This window comes from Scophthalmus maximus, chromosome 11 (assembly GCF_022379125.1).
Source record: "Scophthalmus maximus strain ysfricsl-2021 chromosome 11, ASM2237912v1, whole genome shotgun sequence".
Classification (NCBI taxonomy): domain Eukaryota; kingdom Metazoa; phylum Chordata; class Actinopteri; order Pleuronectiformes; family Scophthalmidae; genus Scophthalmus; species Scophthalmus maximus.
The window spans coordinates 7,180,927-7,198,018 of record NC_061525.1 but is presented as its reverse complement, the minus strand read 5'-3'; the positions used below and the strand labels follow the sequence as shown (position 1 = coordinate 7,198,018).

The 17,092-nt window shown below is 41.9% G+C and overlaps 1 protein-coding gene across 3 annotated transcripts in view; it reads right to left on the bottom strand.

The window, feature by feature from the left end:
- Positions 1-594: 594 nt before the first annotated feature.
- Positions 595-17,092, bottom strand: part of cntn5 (contactin 5) — a 90,327-nt gene continuing 73,829 nt past the window's right edge. For all 3 annotated transcript variants that reach the window (XM_035623659.2, XM_035623660.2, XM_035623661.2), the window contains exons 15-24: positions 15,979-16,099; positions 13,926-14,084; positions 11,937-12,086; positions 11,021-11,091; positions 4,147-4,381; positions 3,938-4,047; positions 3,571-3,757; positions 3,328-3,440; positions 1,998-2,166; positions 595-1,528 (exon numbers count right to left, since the gene is read on the bottom strand). In XM_035623659.2, coding sequence (XP_035479552.2) covers positions 1,425-1,528; positions 1,998-2,166; positions 3,328-3,440; positions 3,571-3,757; positions 3,938-4,047; positions 4,147-4,381; positions 11,021-11,091; positions 11,937-12,086; positions 13,926-14,084; positions 15,979-16,099 — 1,419 coding nt within the window. In that variant the 3' untranslated portion in view covers positions 595-1,424. The remainder of the gene's footprint in view (positions 1,529-1,997; positions 2,167-3,327; positions 3,441-3,570; positions 3,758-3,937; positions 4,048-4,146; positions 4,382-11,020; positions 11,092-11,936; positions 12,087-13,925; positions 14,085-15,978; positions 16,100-17,092) is intronic.

The window sequence follows — 17,092 nt, the reverse complement described above, 5'->3', positions numbered from 1 at the left end:
AGAGGAGCCTGAGAGGAAGGAGAGATACTCTTGATGCAGCGCTGTAAGACTCTGCAGTGGTCCTTTTATCGTGGAAAGTTTTGCGGCCTGTAACGCCACGTGTGCAGAATTCTATCAGCCCCGGCACTTTACATAACACACAGGCCTCGCAAAATGAAGAACTCACTGATAGACCGGTAGCTTTCAGATAAGACGTAGAATAAAAAGTGTAATAGTCCATTTAGTTTTTGTTTATGGCGATATCTTTTATGGGCTAAAGTTAATCAGTTAGGCGATCAACAGAAAAACAGCATCAACATAATCATATTCATGAAGCAATCAAATTATTTCTGTCTTCACCGTCTCAAATGTCAGATCTTGATGCTTTTCTTCATTTTGTTTGATTGTAAATTGAAAAAAATCTTTGGATCCTGGACTGTTCGTCAAAGCTTTGTGATTGGATTTTTTAGGTTTTTGTCTTCATATAGACAAAATGATTAAGTCGCTCATTATAAGAAACTTTAAACCTACTGATCAACATGTCCCCCCCCCCCGTAGTGTATTGTCACACATATCTATTTTTTTTTAAGAGTTAGAAACTACAAACACCAGGTGTTTAAAAAATATACATCACATTTATTTGTACTGACACCAAGAGTCCGTACAGTTGTCTTTGTCTATCGATGTGTTTGGGCACTACAGGCGGTAGGCAGAACCTGTCGCCTACTTCCATACATCCAACAGTCCACATACTGTATCACCGAGCATTGCTTAATCGCTACCAAAAAACAGAGTTTGACATAGCTGACACACACCACTGTTCTTTTCTCTAAAGGTAACACAATGTACAAAAAGCAAGTCTGGAAATAGTAAGATTCTTGGTTCCATAAAAAAAGTTTTGTTTTTTTGTGTTTTTTTCTCTCCTCGACGTGTGAATAAGAAAACAATGCACTTATCTCTACTGAGCTTCTGCTTCATTGCTTGTTAGGCAGCCAAGGGGTAAATTGATGCAGATAAGTAATGAGAAGAAACAGGCCGGCTGATCCCTGTACTACAACCACAGCAGCTTTCGAGGAATTGTTCACGCTCCGTGGAGCCCCAGAGCTGCAGGAGCCGTCTGGAAGTGGTTAGATGCCAGTCGGTGCGAGGAACACATGATGTTTAAAGTTAAAGATTAAACAAATCTTTCCACACAATGTACAGTACAGTACAACACTACCGTGATGTTGAAAACAACGAGGCAAATCAAAAAACGTCCAGGGCCTCCAAAAAGAACCAGGGAGCTGAAAAGGATGAACTCGGGAGAGCTGTATGTTCGCTGGCAGACTCAACCCCCTTCGGCAGGCCTCGGGCCTTTTGGGACGGGTGAGGCCAAAGAGAGCAGACAGTCGGAGGGAGCGAAGACTGGTGGCCCCCTCCCTGAAAACAAGGACGGCACAGTGGCCTCACCAGGAAGCTGAAGGCACCAGAAGAACCAGGAGCAGTGCTGTCCATGCTAGGCTCTGTGGCAGACGGTGCACGGAGCACTGGTTGCTTTTCGCTCGAACACCTGAGAGAAGGGAGAGTAGTCAGTCGTGGTGAGAACAAAGATGCCACACACCTCCATTCATTTTTAATGCTAAACAGCTCCACTGACACTGTTCGGAGCTATAAATGCATTCAGTCTTTCTTTCCGAAAGGGAGAAAAAACCAATGGAGACGAGGAAGGGAAACACCAATCCATTGCCCTGAAAAGCTGGTTGGTCATGTGGCACACAGAGCGGTTCACTTTCTGTCCTTCCTGTTGCTTGGGAGCTAATTGGCTGTGCAGGGGAAGGATAGTTTTTGTGGGCGAGGTAATTAAAACAGTATTAGCCGAGGAAAACTTGGCTCACACAGCAGCTGCGGCGACTCAATTAAGGGCAGAGCATAAGATCTCCGCGAAGAGAAAAACAGCCTGTGCACGGCGATTGGATTTCAATGGTCATGTCAATTGAGCGTGCGGCTGGAAGAGGGGAGGCAAGTCGTATCAAGCTTACCAGAGGAGGTGACAACTCGAACTTGGGAGCTGACGGCTCCCTCTCCCCCTTCGCTGAGGGCGCGCACCTCAATGATATAGGTCCCTCCCTCTGGCAGTGAGAGCATGGTGGAGGGGTTGATGGTTCTCGTCACCTGGTTGTGGCGTCTGCCCTCCTGTTTGAGTAACACCTGCAGGACATGTGCACAAAGCCACTCTCAGTTTACAATGTATAGACGGTTCATACTTGTAGAGAAAACCCACACATTCTTACTTGCCTTCTCAAAAAAAGTAATAAAGAAGTAAAATTGAGGGATCTATATTTGATGTCCAGATATTCAGTGGTGAACGGCCTGTTCATGTTAAAATATTAAATAATGAATTCATTAAAATCATCGACATTAATTAAAAAGGTTTGAAACATGGCGTTGAAATCTATCCATTAAAGTATGTTGGTATACATTCTTCATATTAAATGCATTGCACTTTGTAGAAAGCATTAAATACATGTGTAAGTTTAAACTGAGTCAATTTGACTTCCCATATAGATGTTAAATTCATCATAATTTGTGATGTTTGATTCGAAAATAATAATAATAATAATACATTTTATTTATAGAGCACTTTTCATTGCTAAAAGCAATCTCAAAGTGCTAATTTATACCATTGACTGTGTGTAAAAATGGATGACATCCCAAAAGTGATGCCAAAGCCCCTGCAGCAAGCCACCAGGGGGCCCCCTGGTGGCTTGCTGCAGGATAGGTAATAAACCCCACCTCTTCCATGTAAGCACATAGAACATGGGCCAAAGAAAAAACTAGTAAAACCGAAGAGTCCTCGGCAAACACATTTTTTTCCAAAGATGGTTTCTGTCTCTTTAGATAGTTCTTATCATATATTTAACTGTTCATTTTTCCAGACGGTTTGGTTTTTATCAGTTATTTGATGCTATAAAAATGCGGTGTAGTGTCACGATTGACAGCCAAGACTGACTCTCGATTGGCCGAGCTTGTGTACCGCCGGGACTTCGATACTGTGGTCCCACTTTACGATCACCACGGCGCAGACTCTGGCTCCAAGTGAAGTCACCAGTGTTGCAATGCAAGATGTCAGCACGAGCATTCCAGAATATGTGATCTTAAGTTTTTTTCACAGTGGGAGGGAAATAGAGACGCGTCGTCCATCTTTATATACAGTCTAAGGCTAATGCCTCGCACTGCAGACTCGACTCTCAGCGTACAAGACAACTTGAAATGGGAATTTACATTCGTAAAAGCATTTCGGGAACTGTTCCCACTTCGAAACCCTGTAGTTAGACATTAACTGTCTTAACTTTGTCAACGGCTCATTACCATGTACCCGATGACATCAGATTCATTGTCTTTTGCCTTCACGGGGTCCCAGCTTAAAGACACGTTGTTGCCTTCTTGAATCCACATGAGGTTGTCTGGAGGTTGAGCAGGAGCTAAGGAGAGAATGAAAAACCTCCTGGAGTGATTTCAAAAAGATTTTCAAAAGAGTTTCAACCAACTAGGTCAATCACTGCACCTGTTCCATATATAGCGTTACATGATTAACGTCAGAGCTGTACTCACGGGCTTTTCTGGTTTTGGCTGTGACAGCAGCACTCGCAGGACCCAGGCCGATGCTGTTGAAGCCTTTCACTGTGATCAGATACAGACTGTTGCCTTCTAGTCTAGTCAAGACCATGGAGGTTTCGTTTTTCGCCGTTCTTTGTTTTGTCCCTGATTCTTCCTGCTCCGTGTCTTTCCAGTAGCTGACCTTTAAAAAAGAAAAGTAGGACTTTGAAAAAAAATAAATATAAATAAATAAAAAGGGAGGGGAGGGGGGGTCACGTGCACAAAAGTGTGTGATAACGTGAAATGTCACACACTGTATGCAGATGTACTGGTGTGCACACAGACACAAAACCACAAAAAAAATTTAAAAAATCATAAAAACCTCATATCCTCCTGGTCTTCCAGGGCCAGGGTTGGGAGGTTTCCAAATGACCCTGATTTCCGATGACGAAATGCTGTGAGCTTTCACATCAGATGGGGCTTCCCTCGGTTCTGTGAAACAAGTCAATGTGGTGAAAATAATTAAATGCAATTTTTTTTTTCTTTCTCTTTGCTCATTTTAAATCCATGCAACCACAAACATTAACTAACCCCCCTCAGCTGAGTGGATGACGACAACTTCGCTGAACGGCCCGTCTCCCTTATTGTTGTATACTCCGACCTTCACTTCAAATGGGGTGAGGGGAGGGAAGGTCTCGTCTCTGTATTTGTATGTCGTCGAATCAGCTGACGTTACCATCTTCTCCTTCCAGCCGCGGGTTCCGTTGGCACGAAACGCAACAATATACCCAAAGCCCTCGCCGTTTTGGAACTCCTCCGAGACGGGCTGAAAGTATCAGAGGGAGAGGAACAATCACCCAAGCGTGTCTCTCACTGAGATTAAGTGCAAACCTGGTTCACCGGCACCTAAGCTCTGAAACTGAAGGTGCATTCTTTTTCTCATTTGAACCGCTTATTTAGTGCAAACAAGGCTTTCATTGAAAAGAAAGGAAAGGAAAGAAAGAAAAAACAAGCATACGTTTTTTCTTTGTGGTAGGTGCCATATAACCAATTTCAATTTCCTACCATTTACGGTATCGGTTTGCCCGTGTTAATAAAGATGGAGTCGCTCTTGAGTAATGGAAACGCATGATACTGTATCTTGCTCAGTTGTATCCATTATGTAGCTATTTATCTTTCCACGTCTGACAAAAAAAGTCCGGAAAAAAACTCTCATGTGCAAAAGATCGGCGCTTATCCGAGGTCTTCCTGAAGTGGTAAAACTGGGAGCCGTCTTCCACAGCTGCTCTGCGCTTAATCAAATCAAATGCCAATTTATTAAGTGAGCGAGAATTTAATTAAAATATGAGCTGCAGGGATTCAATCTTTGGCTAAATTTAATAAATGACAAACACCTGTACACCTGTTTTTGGCAACAGTGCTGCCGCTCACTCTGTAATGTGCTGATTTGCATCGGCTTCAAAAGAATATCGTCCCCTGAAGGCATCACCCAAATTAGCCATCCAGTCTTCAGAGGGAATTGTGGAGGTGTAGTTCACATTTCATTCAACAACGACCAATCACCATGACTGCCTAATTACAGAGATGATTAGTGAAAATGAATTAGCTTCCATCAAAGTTATTATCAGAGCAGGAAATGCTTTTAAAGACATGCCAAGGAGTATAGGTCTTTTAGAAAACAGCATGAACAAATTAGCTAGTTAAGTCTAGAAACACTTGGGGTGGGTTCGGCAATTGAGATAGTCACGGATAAGTGTAGGGACTGTGAGAGGGCCGATATACGTGAGGCAAGTCTTATGGATGAAACTGTGGGGCCTGCTGAGCTCAATGATGGTGACTATGGGGGCATCACTAATGGTCCTCCCAATGGCTCCCTAAGAAAAAGCAGTCTCTAACCGTCGACTCTAATGAGACGGTTGAATGAAGCTGCGGCGACTGTTGAGTCATTCATCCTGCTTAATAACCCTGCCCACCATTGCCGTCCGAGCTCTGACAACTCTTCACAGATGATTGGAGAGGCGGAACTGCCATGCGCTCACATGCCTCGACTGCCAAAAAAGGGCTAACATTCCTGCGCCGTCTCCTTTAATATACATCGCCATTGATCACCGACGGAGTCCTGATTTATTTCTAAAAGCATTTAGCAGAAAGGAGGAGAAATAGGGCAGAACTAAGACGACTTAAAATGCCAAGTAGCAAAAGGAGGACACTGCATCTAAGTAGAACATCACAGCATTGCACTTATTGATGGGTGACTACTTCTTGTTCCATACAATGGGCTCAGCGGGAAGCATTAGGAAGTACTTTAAATGTTCAGGTAAACCGTGTTCTTCGGGGACGTGGCCTGACTGCAAACATGTCTGAATAGAAACAACTGAGCAAACTCAATAATGTTTACATTCAGTTTTATGCTAAAGGGACTTGTTAAAGAAACAAATAGTTTCAATCATGGAGGTTTGTATCAGTAAAGCTGCACATTTTTGGAATCTCATCAAGAGTCTAAAAGGAGACATATGCTTTTTCACATTCCTCTAGTGTGTTTCAGGTTTTTTCTTTATGTAAAAGTTCTGCAAGGTTAAAACGCCAAAAGCTTTCGGTAAAAGGAGGTCCTCTCCCGACAGAAAACACTGCTCCTGAAACGGCTTGTCAGTAGTCTGGCCGATCTTTCCGCTAGACATGCTTTATGCACTTCCGTATATGGTGATCACCTTAATACGGACGTGCATAAAGCATGTCTGGCTGCTGGTCCGGCCCGCCCCCGCCGGGTAAAGCGATAGGACTTCCTACACGCACTGGAAATGGTTGCCAGCTGGCCAATCAGAGCAGACTAGGCTTTATTGGGAAGGGGGGTCTTAAAGAGACAGGAGCTAAAACCAAGCGTTTCAGACAGAGACTTAAAAGAGGAGCTGCAGGAATGGACAGTCTGAAGAAACTGATGTGTTAACTAGACATTGGAGCATGTAAACCTTTTCAGGTAATAACCCCCCAAAAATAGAATGAACCTGAATATGAGCATAACATCTCTCCTTTAATAAGTCTAGGTGAGAAATTATTTTACTATGAATCATATTTTGTAGGGAGTGTGTGGAAGGGTTATATCTAAGCTAGCTCCAATCACTGTTTTGTGTAACTGGAATGAAGGGATACATACTTATTTATAAGGAGGTCGTCATTGTGTGATACTAGCCGAGCTAATGACACTCTAGAGTTATAAATAGGAATGGTCTACCACCAAACACCATCCCATCTGGAATGGACATTATCCACCATAATTTGCCACCGAGGTGCACTTCTCCTCATGTGAAGGTTATCTTCCCAGTGGCAGTTTGGCTCCCATACTTAATAACTACAAGAATAACTGTCAGTTGCTTCCACATCTGTTCACCGTTCCCCTGTTAATATATCCTTCGACCGATCTCCATTGCAAATTCTCTGCTTTGCTCATAGTTATTCTGTACATGCCCCGCCCTGAACCTGGCCGACAGCCAAGCTGTCCACTTGGAAACCGTTCACACTAATATCCTCTTTACTTAGTGTGAGATTTATTACATTTTGTACCACCATTGTCAAGATTGAGCGTGCAAACAGATATTCATAAACATCCCTGGATTTATTGGGAACGACTCCGAGACTCAAGGTTAATCATCGTTGTGCCCCTCCGGTGGGACCAAATTTTAAATTCACTACATCTTAATCACTTGCCCGGCTGATGCAGCTCTGTGTAATACACAGCTCAGCTGGCCTTCTTTGAGCTTGGTCAGCACATTTTGGAATTGTGACCAAGTTGTGCCCTCAAACTCTGGGACCCGGGGGTGGTTAAATAGATTTCTAAGACAATAAAGTGTGAACCCGTTTAAAATGCAGAGAATTATGATCTTGAGGCTGTGCTATTGTTTTCTTTCTTTCTATTGTGCTATTGCCTAACCATAACCCAATGATAAAGGAGGAGTTTTTGCTCTATTGGTGATGCTCTCCACAGCTAACGATATGTGCACAGATCAAATCGCTGAATCTGAAAATGAGGAGAGCCAGTGAAAGCTGATGACAGGCACTTTTTACACCCATAACGTGTCATGTAACGTCAGTGTCAATAATCACACCAAAAACAATTTTGAGTAAATTTGATATATATGTATATACCATCTTTTTTTTCGCTGCTGCTGTGACTTAAATCCCTCTGGGAGCAGTAAAGTTACATTTTTTCTCCTTTTTTTACTTTAACCACTTGAACCTCTGGTCACGAGGAAAACCATTCTGCCCCGTGAACTCTTTTTCATCTGTGTGTTCTCAGCCATCCGGGTCATAGTTAAACCAAGACGGGTCCGATTGAGGGCAAATCGATTCAGCCCTTCTTTGGATCTTTCTCATCTGGTTTGTTCCTTCTTGGAACAGCTGAAGCCAGCTCAACCTGATCTAATCCTCCAATGAGGAGTTTAAATTCGGTGAAACCAAGTCAGAGAAAATCCTGTTGAATGCAGCAGCAGATGGGTCTGTACCCTCTCTCAGCTCTGAAATGGAAAGGAGTGACCTAATGGTGGGTGCTCACCTGAGCCCTCTCACAACTCACAAACCCTTTCTCCCGCAGCACAGATACAGTAGCTGTGAAGACCGCAACCCCACCTCTTTGTCACTGGAGATAATGTGCATCGCACTCGACCTTTTCTATCGAATGGGGTCACGGTTTCCTGGAAGTTGAGTGCATCTGCACCTAGGTCATTATATCTTTGTCTCCTCAGCTGTGGTGCTGAACAGTTTGTCAGCTGAAAACGACTTCTGCAGCAGTGATGTTGAAATATTAAAACGCTCAGACTCAGAAAAATCATTCAGCAGCACGTCAAACTCAATCACAGAATACGGTAACCACTTTAAAATAGACTGGAGCTTCTATCCCAAACACCACAATGTGCTTAATGAAATCATTTACGATGTTTCTAGTTGAAGACTTCCTTTGAGTTTTAACTTCATTGAGTGTGTTCTAATTCAATCAATTGATCGATGCAATTTATAACATTTCTGCTGGATTTTAAATTTCAACTCTTCTTCAGGCAGATCAAAATAAACCGTTCTTAACAAAACTGAATCACTTATCGTGCACCACAGAAATATTCATGCATATGCCACACTGGGTGTCAAAAGCAAAACATTTTATCACCAGGGTAGAAGTTGTCTGACATCAGCTGATGTCGACCTCCTTATGCTCATTTAAATACTGCAGCAAATCCCTCAATACATCTTTTTTTCCTGCATTTTAAGAACATCTCCAGACTCTACACATCATTTTCTCACTTGAGCTGCTGGAACGTTCCTCTATGTTTTAATTAGATCCCACTTTGATGGTTCGGGGAGTAGAAAAGGAAAGAAGATGATGCAGGTCCCCCAGCACACACCGAGTGAAACTACGGCAACCCATCAAATCTCACCTAAAGTGAATGCAACTGACTGTAAACTAATGCCATCAATCACCTGTATATCTTAAAGAAATCATCCGACCGATTTTCCCCCCTCAAGCATGGGAACCACAAGGATGGAGTGTCGTCCATCAACCATGCTTTATCTCCCCTTAATAATGTCTGACAACTATTCCCAGGCCACGAAAAGAGAAGCGTTTTAATGAATGCCACATACAGCAGCAACCTCGACAAGATTATTAAGTCACATGCAGGATTTATTATTTAGTGACAGTTGGAATCCTAAAGGCGCATACTGAAGCTGTACTTTCCGTACAGATGTTTAAAGTGAACATTGCTTCAGCGGGTTTGTTTTCACTCTTGGATCATGACACAAACTCTGAACCTGCAGGCTCAGGAATATTCTTAGCAGTGGGTGGGTGATGATTAATATCCCCTCACATACAAATGTATTATCGCATTTTAAATGTTTTAAGTTTAACTGGAGAAAGAGTGATACTTTCTCCAGTTAAACTATGAATATTTATACCGTATAGGTTTCTATTCCATATTTAATCATGTAAAATAATCATCGCCCAGGGTGCTTTATTCCTTGGTGTTTTCAGCACAGTGGGTACAGCTTTGTTTCAGAGAGTCACCATGTTTAAAAACACTGGCTTATACTGTTAACTCCATTCAAATACACAAATTTTAATTAACATGAAACCTTTAGTCATATGCTTTTTGTTGTTTGTCATGCTATTTGGGATTGATTCATCATCAAAGTAATAACGACTTGCATTAGTGATTATTAATATTATCTAAAAAGCACAAGACTGTTTTTGACATGGTTCTGTTCAGCAATTAGAGATGTTGCAATACCATTTTTCCCTTTTTTCCCTTCCCGATACCAATTCCGATACCTGGACTTTGCGTATCAACCGATACAGAGTAATGATCTGATACCAGTATATTAGAAAAAAAACTTATATAATGTTTTTTAACAGCTGTATGCTTCTAACCCTGTATGGAAGTGATGATTGCTATCATTGCTGTTTGGCCCAGCTCAGGTTAAACCCTTTGAAAAACATAGAGATAATGAAGCCATAGAACTTCTTTCATTATCTAGTCAGACAGTCAAAACAGAAAAAGAACAATTGCTTACTTTAAAAAGCTGTTACAGTGCAGCCACAGCTTATGACAATAAAAGACCTTTAAAGTTTTAATAAGTAACAGTATAAAACAGAGCAACAGCAACTTCAACACTGAATAAATCTACAGTTTGAATAAATAGCAATTCCTTGAAAAAAGTGTTAACATGCAGCCAACTGTTAAGAAAGATAACATATCTTCAGTCTGTATCTAATTGTATGGTATGCTTTGTTTTCTGGGTGGAAAAAATGAATGACGTGGTACATACCCGACACTATTGTAGGCATTTTTAGATACTGGTATCGGAATCGGAACACATCTAATAGCAATTTCACTTCACTAGACAAGTGGATCAGTCTTTCAAATGAACAGATTATTCCTCTGATGAATCTTACTGAGTGCCTTTCATGATGACATTCGAGAAAGCTCATTATCCTATATAAAAAAAACAGTGACAAAAATGAATCTGAATCAATATGAAATAAGCACATTTAAAATCTTCAAAAATCTTAACGAACTCTGAACAATAATTACAATTGGAATTTGAATTCCACTACAAGTGACGCACGACCTGCGGAAGTGTTCTGCCTCCGTTTCTTTAGAAAGCAAGAGGATGTTCTGTAGGCATCTTGAATTCCAAGGTGTCTCTCATCCAGCCTGCAGATAGATACCATTATAATGTCCTTTGTGAGGAGTTTTGAAACACTCCACAGGCTGAATGTGAAGTCGTTGACATTACTCGACGCAACCAAAAGCTGCAAAGATGGTTTTTTTGGTGGGAGTAGAGAAAATAAAAGCTTCCGCTAACTCCTATTTATTCAACAAAAATCGGAGTTTGCTGAAACACCAGACCCACTGTGACATTTGTGTTTTTGCACACGTGCAGCCATGCTTGTACTACTGAGCGACTTTGGCAGAGGACCTACCTCCCATGAGATGACCAGTTCATGCCTGCGGCCATTTCCTCCACTTACATTCGCTGGTGCCACAGATGGGACTGTGTGAAACGAAAAGGAAAAATTTAAAAAAACCGTTAACACTGCATCACTGATGAACATGTTTCTTTTTTTTTTATATATATTCATGTTGTTTGAGTCCCAATCATCAAATTTTTGTCCAGATTTATTTGAGCCCTATTTCGTTAATGATTGGAATGTTTCCAGATAATGATAAAACACGGCTTTTTGTTTTGTAAACTGATCATAGCAGACAAAAAAATGGTGTTGAAAAAGAATATTCATGTGAACACTACAGGCAAACATTAAGAACATGGTTAGTGTGTAGTGTTTGTGTCTGCAATCAAATGTCTGCCAGTCAAACTGAAAGTGATAGTAGGATCCAGTGCCGTGTTTGGAATTTCACCCTTTTTCTGTTGGCCACCGTGTGAAGATACAGTAATGAGTCTGTTAATAATGATGAAGAGAAAGGACATATTAAAAACGCCACTTCCAAATGACCACTGACCTCTGTAATTATTACATTGACCCAGACTGTCCCTGTGAATTCTTGCTTTCCATGAACAGTCTATTCCGCTGTTCTGCTCTTTGCCTCAGGACATTAAACGAGTGGCGGCATTAGCAGAAACACTAAACTTCCTGAAATTCATGTAAGCAGCTTATTTTCAACATCTTGCCCAATTAAATTTGAGCACATTCACAATGGGAATATGACATGGTCATGAAGTGGCGGGTGAAGGCAAATTACTTTTTCAGCTGGAATGTGCACTCAGCACAGAATATTATACAATGCGTTCCCGGACTGTGGGGGATTTGCACAGTGATGTCTGTCAAAGTGAGAGTGGACCGTAGTGTATTTCCAGGGTTGACCGCTAAGGGAATTTACCTGCTTCTTTAGTCCTCACTCCTCGCGAAGGTGCACTGGGATCTCCGGTCCCGATCGCATTGCTGGCCACGACCCTGAACTCATATTCCACCCAGGGGTTGAGCTCCACTGCGATAGCTGACTCCATGTCCCCCGTCACTGGGTCTGGGTCTGCACACAGGGGCGTTGCTTGTGTATTCATTAAGCGAGGACATGGGTCGAGACAAGCACCGGTTTGCAACTACATTACTTTCATTTTGCTGACGCTTTGGTCCAAAGCGGCTTACAGTTATCAGGTTTAAATCATGTCAGCGGTAGGCAGGTAGCATTAACCTGGATTTTAGCCGTGCCATGACCGGGAATTGAGCCCTAAACAACAGAGCACTGGGCAAGATAGAAAATGTCAGATAATATCTGTTGGTCGTGGCCTACAGGATGTCGTTAACTACAATGGGTTTTACATGATTAAATAGAATGACTTTTTTATGGTGACTTCAATTCTATGTTCCCTGAAATCTGGTGGATAACTCCTACACAGCTTAAACCATGCGTGCAAAAGCTGACAGTTGACACTTTTAACCTCGCACCCATTGTTTCACCTCAAATTCAATGTGCAAGACTACAGAGCCAAAACAATCTAACACTCCCTCCATGAACAGTTTTATACCTTCCCTCCAGATTCGCTGTGATTTGGCATATTTTTAAAAACAGGTGTTGACGATACAGTTTTCCTGAAACCGGGCGTACGATGTTCTGATGCCTGAACATCAACTGGCTGGCAGCTTTAGAGCACATTTGGAAGCATATGCTGTTTCACAGAGGGAAGCGGATTTCAGCCAATTTCTCACAGTTACTTCAGACGACTTTGAGAGCTCTGTAAATGACATCCTTAGACTGAAAAAAAAAATAAAATCTAGATTATGAATGTATTTTGCACGACATTACAAGCAGGTTACACAACTAATCTAATTTCTTCAGGGATGCCGTGATCAAATTTTGTCAATATTGATACTGCAACATCAGACAAACATTGACTGAAAGCATAGCCGTGTCACAAGAGAACCAGAGAGGTCTCAGTATGCTAACTAAAGCTACATTCAGCTTATGTCCTTATCATCCAAAGCAGCTCACAATGAGACCACTCAGTCAAGCAAGCTGCTATTCAAACACGAGCTGATAACTGTGTTTGCGGGGAGTGGGAGCTAAAAGCCCTATCTCCTCCACGCTAATCTTAACAAGTTCAACACTGACAATACATCACACAGTCCTAATTGTGCTTGATCAAATTAAATGTGGTTGAACAGACATGATGAGGGAGGAATGTATACAAAGTATGATTTATAAATGTGTGCGGATGAGTAGGTATCAGACCTTCAACTCGGCTTGTATTACCAAATGGAATATTAAGATGGATTACCCAAAAATGTTTACAGAGCCTTCTTCCTTTAATGCTAAGGGATGGTGTTTCTGTCAAGGTACAGAAAAAAAGAACCCTTTTTTCCCCCCTTAAGCAGTGAAGGTGCATTTCTGCTAAATGAACACGAACAAGTGACATAATTCAAGCCTAAATGTTAATTTACCCCTAAATGCTGATACGTCAGAATACAATTAAAACCAATGACATTTGATATAGGCTCAAATGACTTTCTGCTACAGGTCTTCTAAACAATGGCCAAGTTCAAACTTTAAAAATGACAACTGGAAAGAGAACTACATTTCAACTTCTTACACTGACAGTGACGCCCTGGAGTTTTGTCCAGAGTGTAACGAGCTTGGTCCATTACTTTCTGGATGGGATTTAAAAGACTGCATTAATGCATATATATATAAATATACATAGACGTAAATTGCCACAATCATTTTTTAATTGTGTCTTTTGAAAACAGCAACCTTGCTCTCGTGGGGCTGATCACAATCTTTGTCCATGACTTTGGACAGGATTAAGGCCTGTATATGGCCCCGCATTAACCTGCTAGATCGAGGGGCTGCAATTTCCTCCCTATTGATTACCTGTTTTGACAGTTTGCCAGCCTAATGAAAAGGGGCTGCGGGCCTGTAAATTATAGGTGCTGATAGGGCTGTGGTTGTCTAGGCCACGAGTCCAGGACAGGGTGGCTGTGGTGTCTGTGATCTCCTCCACTATCACCACTCCAGGGGGTCCAGGAGGACCTGAGAAAAAGGTCAAGAGACACGCAAAGAAATGAACAAGTGTGAATGGTTAAACCATCAAGGCTTGAGAAATGTCAAGACAGAAGAGAATAAGAAGGGAAAAAACAAAAAAAAACAATTGCAGCTGCCATAGGAATCCATCCTTACCTGCTCCGTACCGTGATGTCCTTATCATGCATACTTTCTATTAGATGCACTGACGGATGCAACCATGCGAGCATTAAGAGAGATGTGCAGTTGTGTGCATATGGTGACAACAGCAATTCCCTGTAGTAATCTTCACACAAACAAATAACAGACAAGAACACGGCGTACTAAACGGAAGCAGCAGTCGGGCTGACACAGATCTGCTGCCAAGGTTTTCATGCTGATTAAAGGGATACTGATGCCGTCTCTTTTTGGGGGCTTCGGAAGGCAGTTTGCCAGTTCTGCTGCGCATGACTGAGTGGTAGACCTTCCTGTGTTTTAATACAGCTGAACATATGTTTACCTCAGTCTTCAATTGTAAATGCAATCTGCAAGTACAGCAAATGTCTAAGGACTCTGGGGGGAACAGCTGTAAATGAAAGGCGGGCAGCTGGTATGCCCCATGAAAACCAATCTACTGTGTCCCCCAAAAAGTGCCAATTAGAAGGTTACAGCGAGAGGGGCATTTGCATTTGGGGACATTAAAATGCATTTTGTATCACCATAGGAACAGCTCCCTCTTTTAAGTGAGTCCAATACCATCGCATAAACCATCCCCTTTATTAGTGCTGATGTTAAATGACAATCATTAAAATCCATCAACTACCATAGTGGATATATGGCTGAAATATTTGTATGAAATAATATGGCTAGACAACACCAAATTCTTCATTTGAAAAAAACAAACAAACAATAGTTCTCCTGGTAACACATTCTCTTGGTGAAATAATGTCTCTAGATGACAACAACAACCTTATTCACCTTTCTGCCTTCACCAAACCCAGTTTACATTCTGAAACTCTTGATGTTTGCCACTGATGAAGATAAGGTTGCTGCAACGTGTGGTTGCAGCATTTTCTATTTATCTTGCCACGCATTATACATTAATAAAAGCATTAATAAAAGCTTATAGAGTGCTTTGGCATATTTTTTATTTTTTTTTTGCATCAAAATGTATCACCCCTGCACCAAAGAGCACCTCATGGGAGATTTTTACAGAAATATTTCCAAAGAGATGCGCTCCTTTTTTCCTCTCCTTTATATTCAAACTCAGATTAGTTTTGGTTAGATGACTGGTTTTTAAATATAATTTCTTGTCATCTCATAGAAAACAATCCCCATTTCATGAGCCACGGATTAAAGCTCACGCACTAAATGACTCGCCCACAGCGTCAAAACACGTCAGTCAAAAACCGACCACATTCAGACACCGCCCCGGAATCTGATCACCAGACACTTTATCCGATCCGCTCAACAGCTCATATTAAACGTGCTCGTGCGGACAGACCGTCTGTCCAGCCAAATTCACAGTGACAATGAAAATTAGTCGAGATGATCAGACGGGGGCAATAACGTGGAAACTGTCTCTAGCAGGAGCACATTTCTGATGTCTTATGAGCCAACTCCTCAGACCTGCTGCACTGAGACAAATGTGTGGCCAATTTCCTCGATTCACAGAAAACGTTAACATTATTTCAGAGTGGGTGCCTTGAGGAGTCGGTTCACTAACTTTCAAATCTATCTTGGTTAGGTACCCGTATGTGCATTGTTTTCGCTTTTTGTTATCATTCTCCCTTCCTTCTCAGAGCGTCCGGGAACAAACTTTCAATAAAACATGGGAATTCTGTTATGAGGCCCCGATTCAATCCAAGGCGGCCAGTGAGGCACCTCGTCCAGTGAAAGATGCACTGACAGACAACAAGCTCACCTCGCACAAGAAGCCCTGCCTCTGCAAACACAGAGTCGGCGCTGGTCTGGGCCCGACACCCATACTTCCCGGCATGCTTCAACAGTATGCTCCTAATCATCAGATCCACGGTTGAAGACTGCTGCAGTTTGCAAAAGCAAAACATTAAAAAAGAGAAGAAGTGAGGCAATTAGAAGAGCAAAGAGTCAATGTGCTTAGCAAGAAAAGGTGTGATTCCTCAACATCTTGTAGAGGCTCATGTGGCTTGAGAGATTCCTGTTTAATTCAGGTGCTTGCTTGCTGCTACATTCTTCACCTACCCGTACTTTCTCTGTTGAAATGAGAAAATGCCTCGGGCAAAACTGGGAATAATTCAAGGTCTACAGGCAGCTGTTTAGTACGAAACCTGATTAAAATTACAAACCATGCCTCCGCCAGGAATCTGTTCTGCCTGTAAAGGATTGTCACTGCAAATAGTTTGTCTCCTGAGCATCGGAGTAGTGGTGGAGGACGCAGCAGGGCAGATGTGAGTTTAACATCCACTGTTAATAAAGGAGCAGCGGCATAACTAAGTCCCACTTCTTTCTGGCAATTCCTTTTTTTTTTCTGTATCACGGAGAGGGAAAATCTAAGATGTCAAACTTAATGAGTCTTCTTGAAAGTTTAAGCAAAAAAAGTCTCACAGTGTTGTTCAGAAAGATTCATTTGGTCTTGAATATGAGGGGATTCATTTAAATCACACATTCATGTAGAAATAGAATGAAATGTTGCAGTGTGTTTTTCCCTTATTTTCTACTGTATACATCATATACATAGACAGTGTTTCCATACATAAACATGAAGCCCTAGCACACCAGACACACAGTTAAAGACTCGTCAAGAGGAACAGGGACAACACATTGGTCTCTCTGAAAGCAAAGAAGGTTAGGTGAAGGGGACCTGGAAAGGTTAACAATGCAGCCTTGATGTTAAGGGGGGAAAAGGTTAAATACCTCCCCGTTTGTCTGTATTTCATTTTGTTTGGCACATTCAATTACATCTTCCCCAGGTGACCCTCGACCCTGCATCCTTGGGACTTTCCTAGATCATTTAAGTCAAGCAGAGCTCATACAACTCAGCAGGGGCCAAACAACTA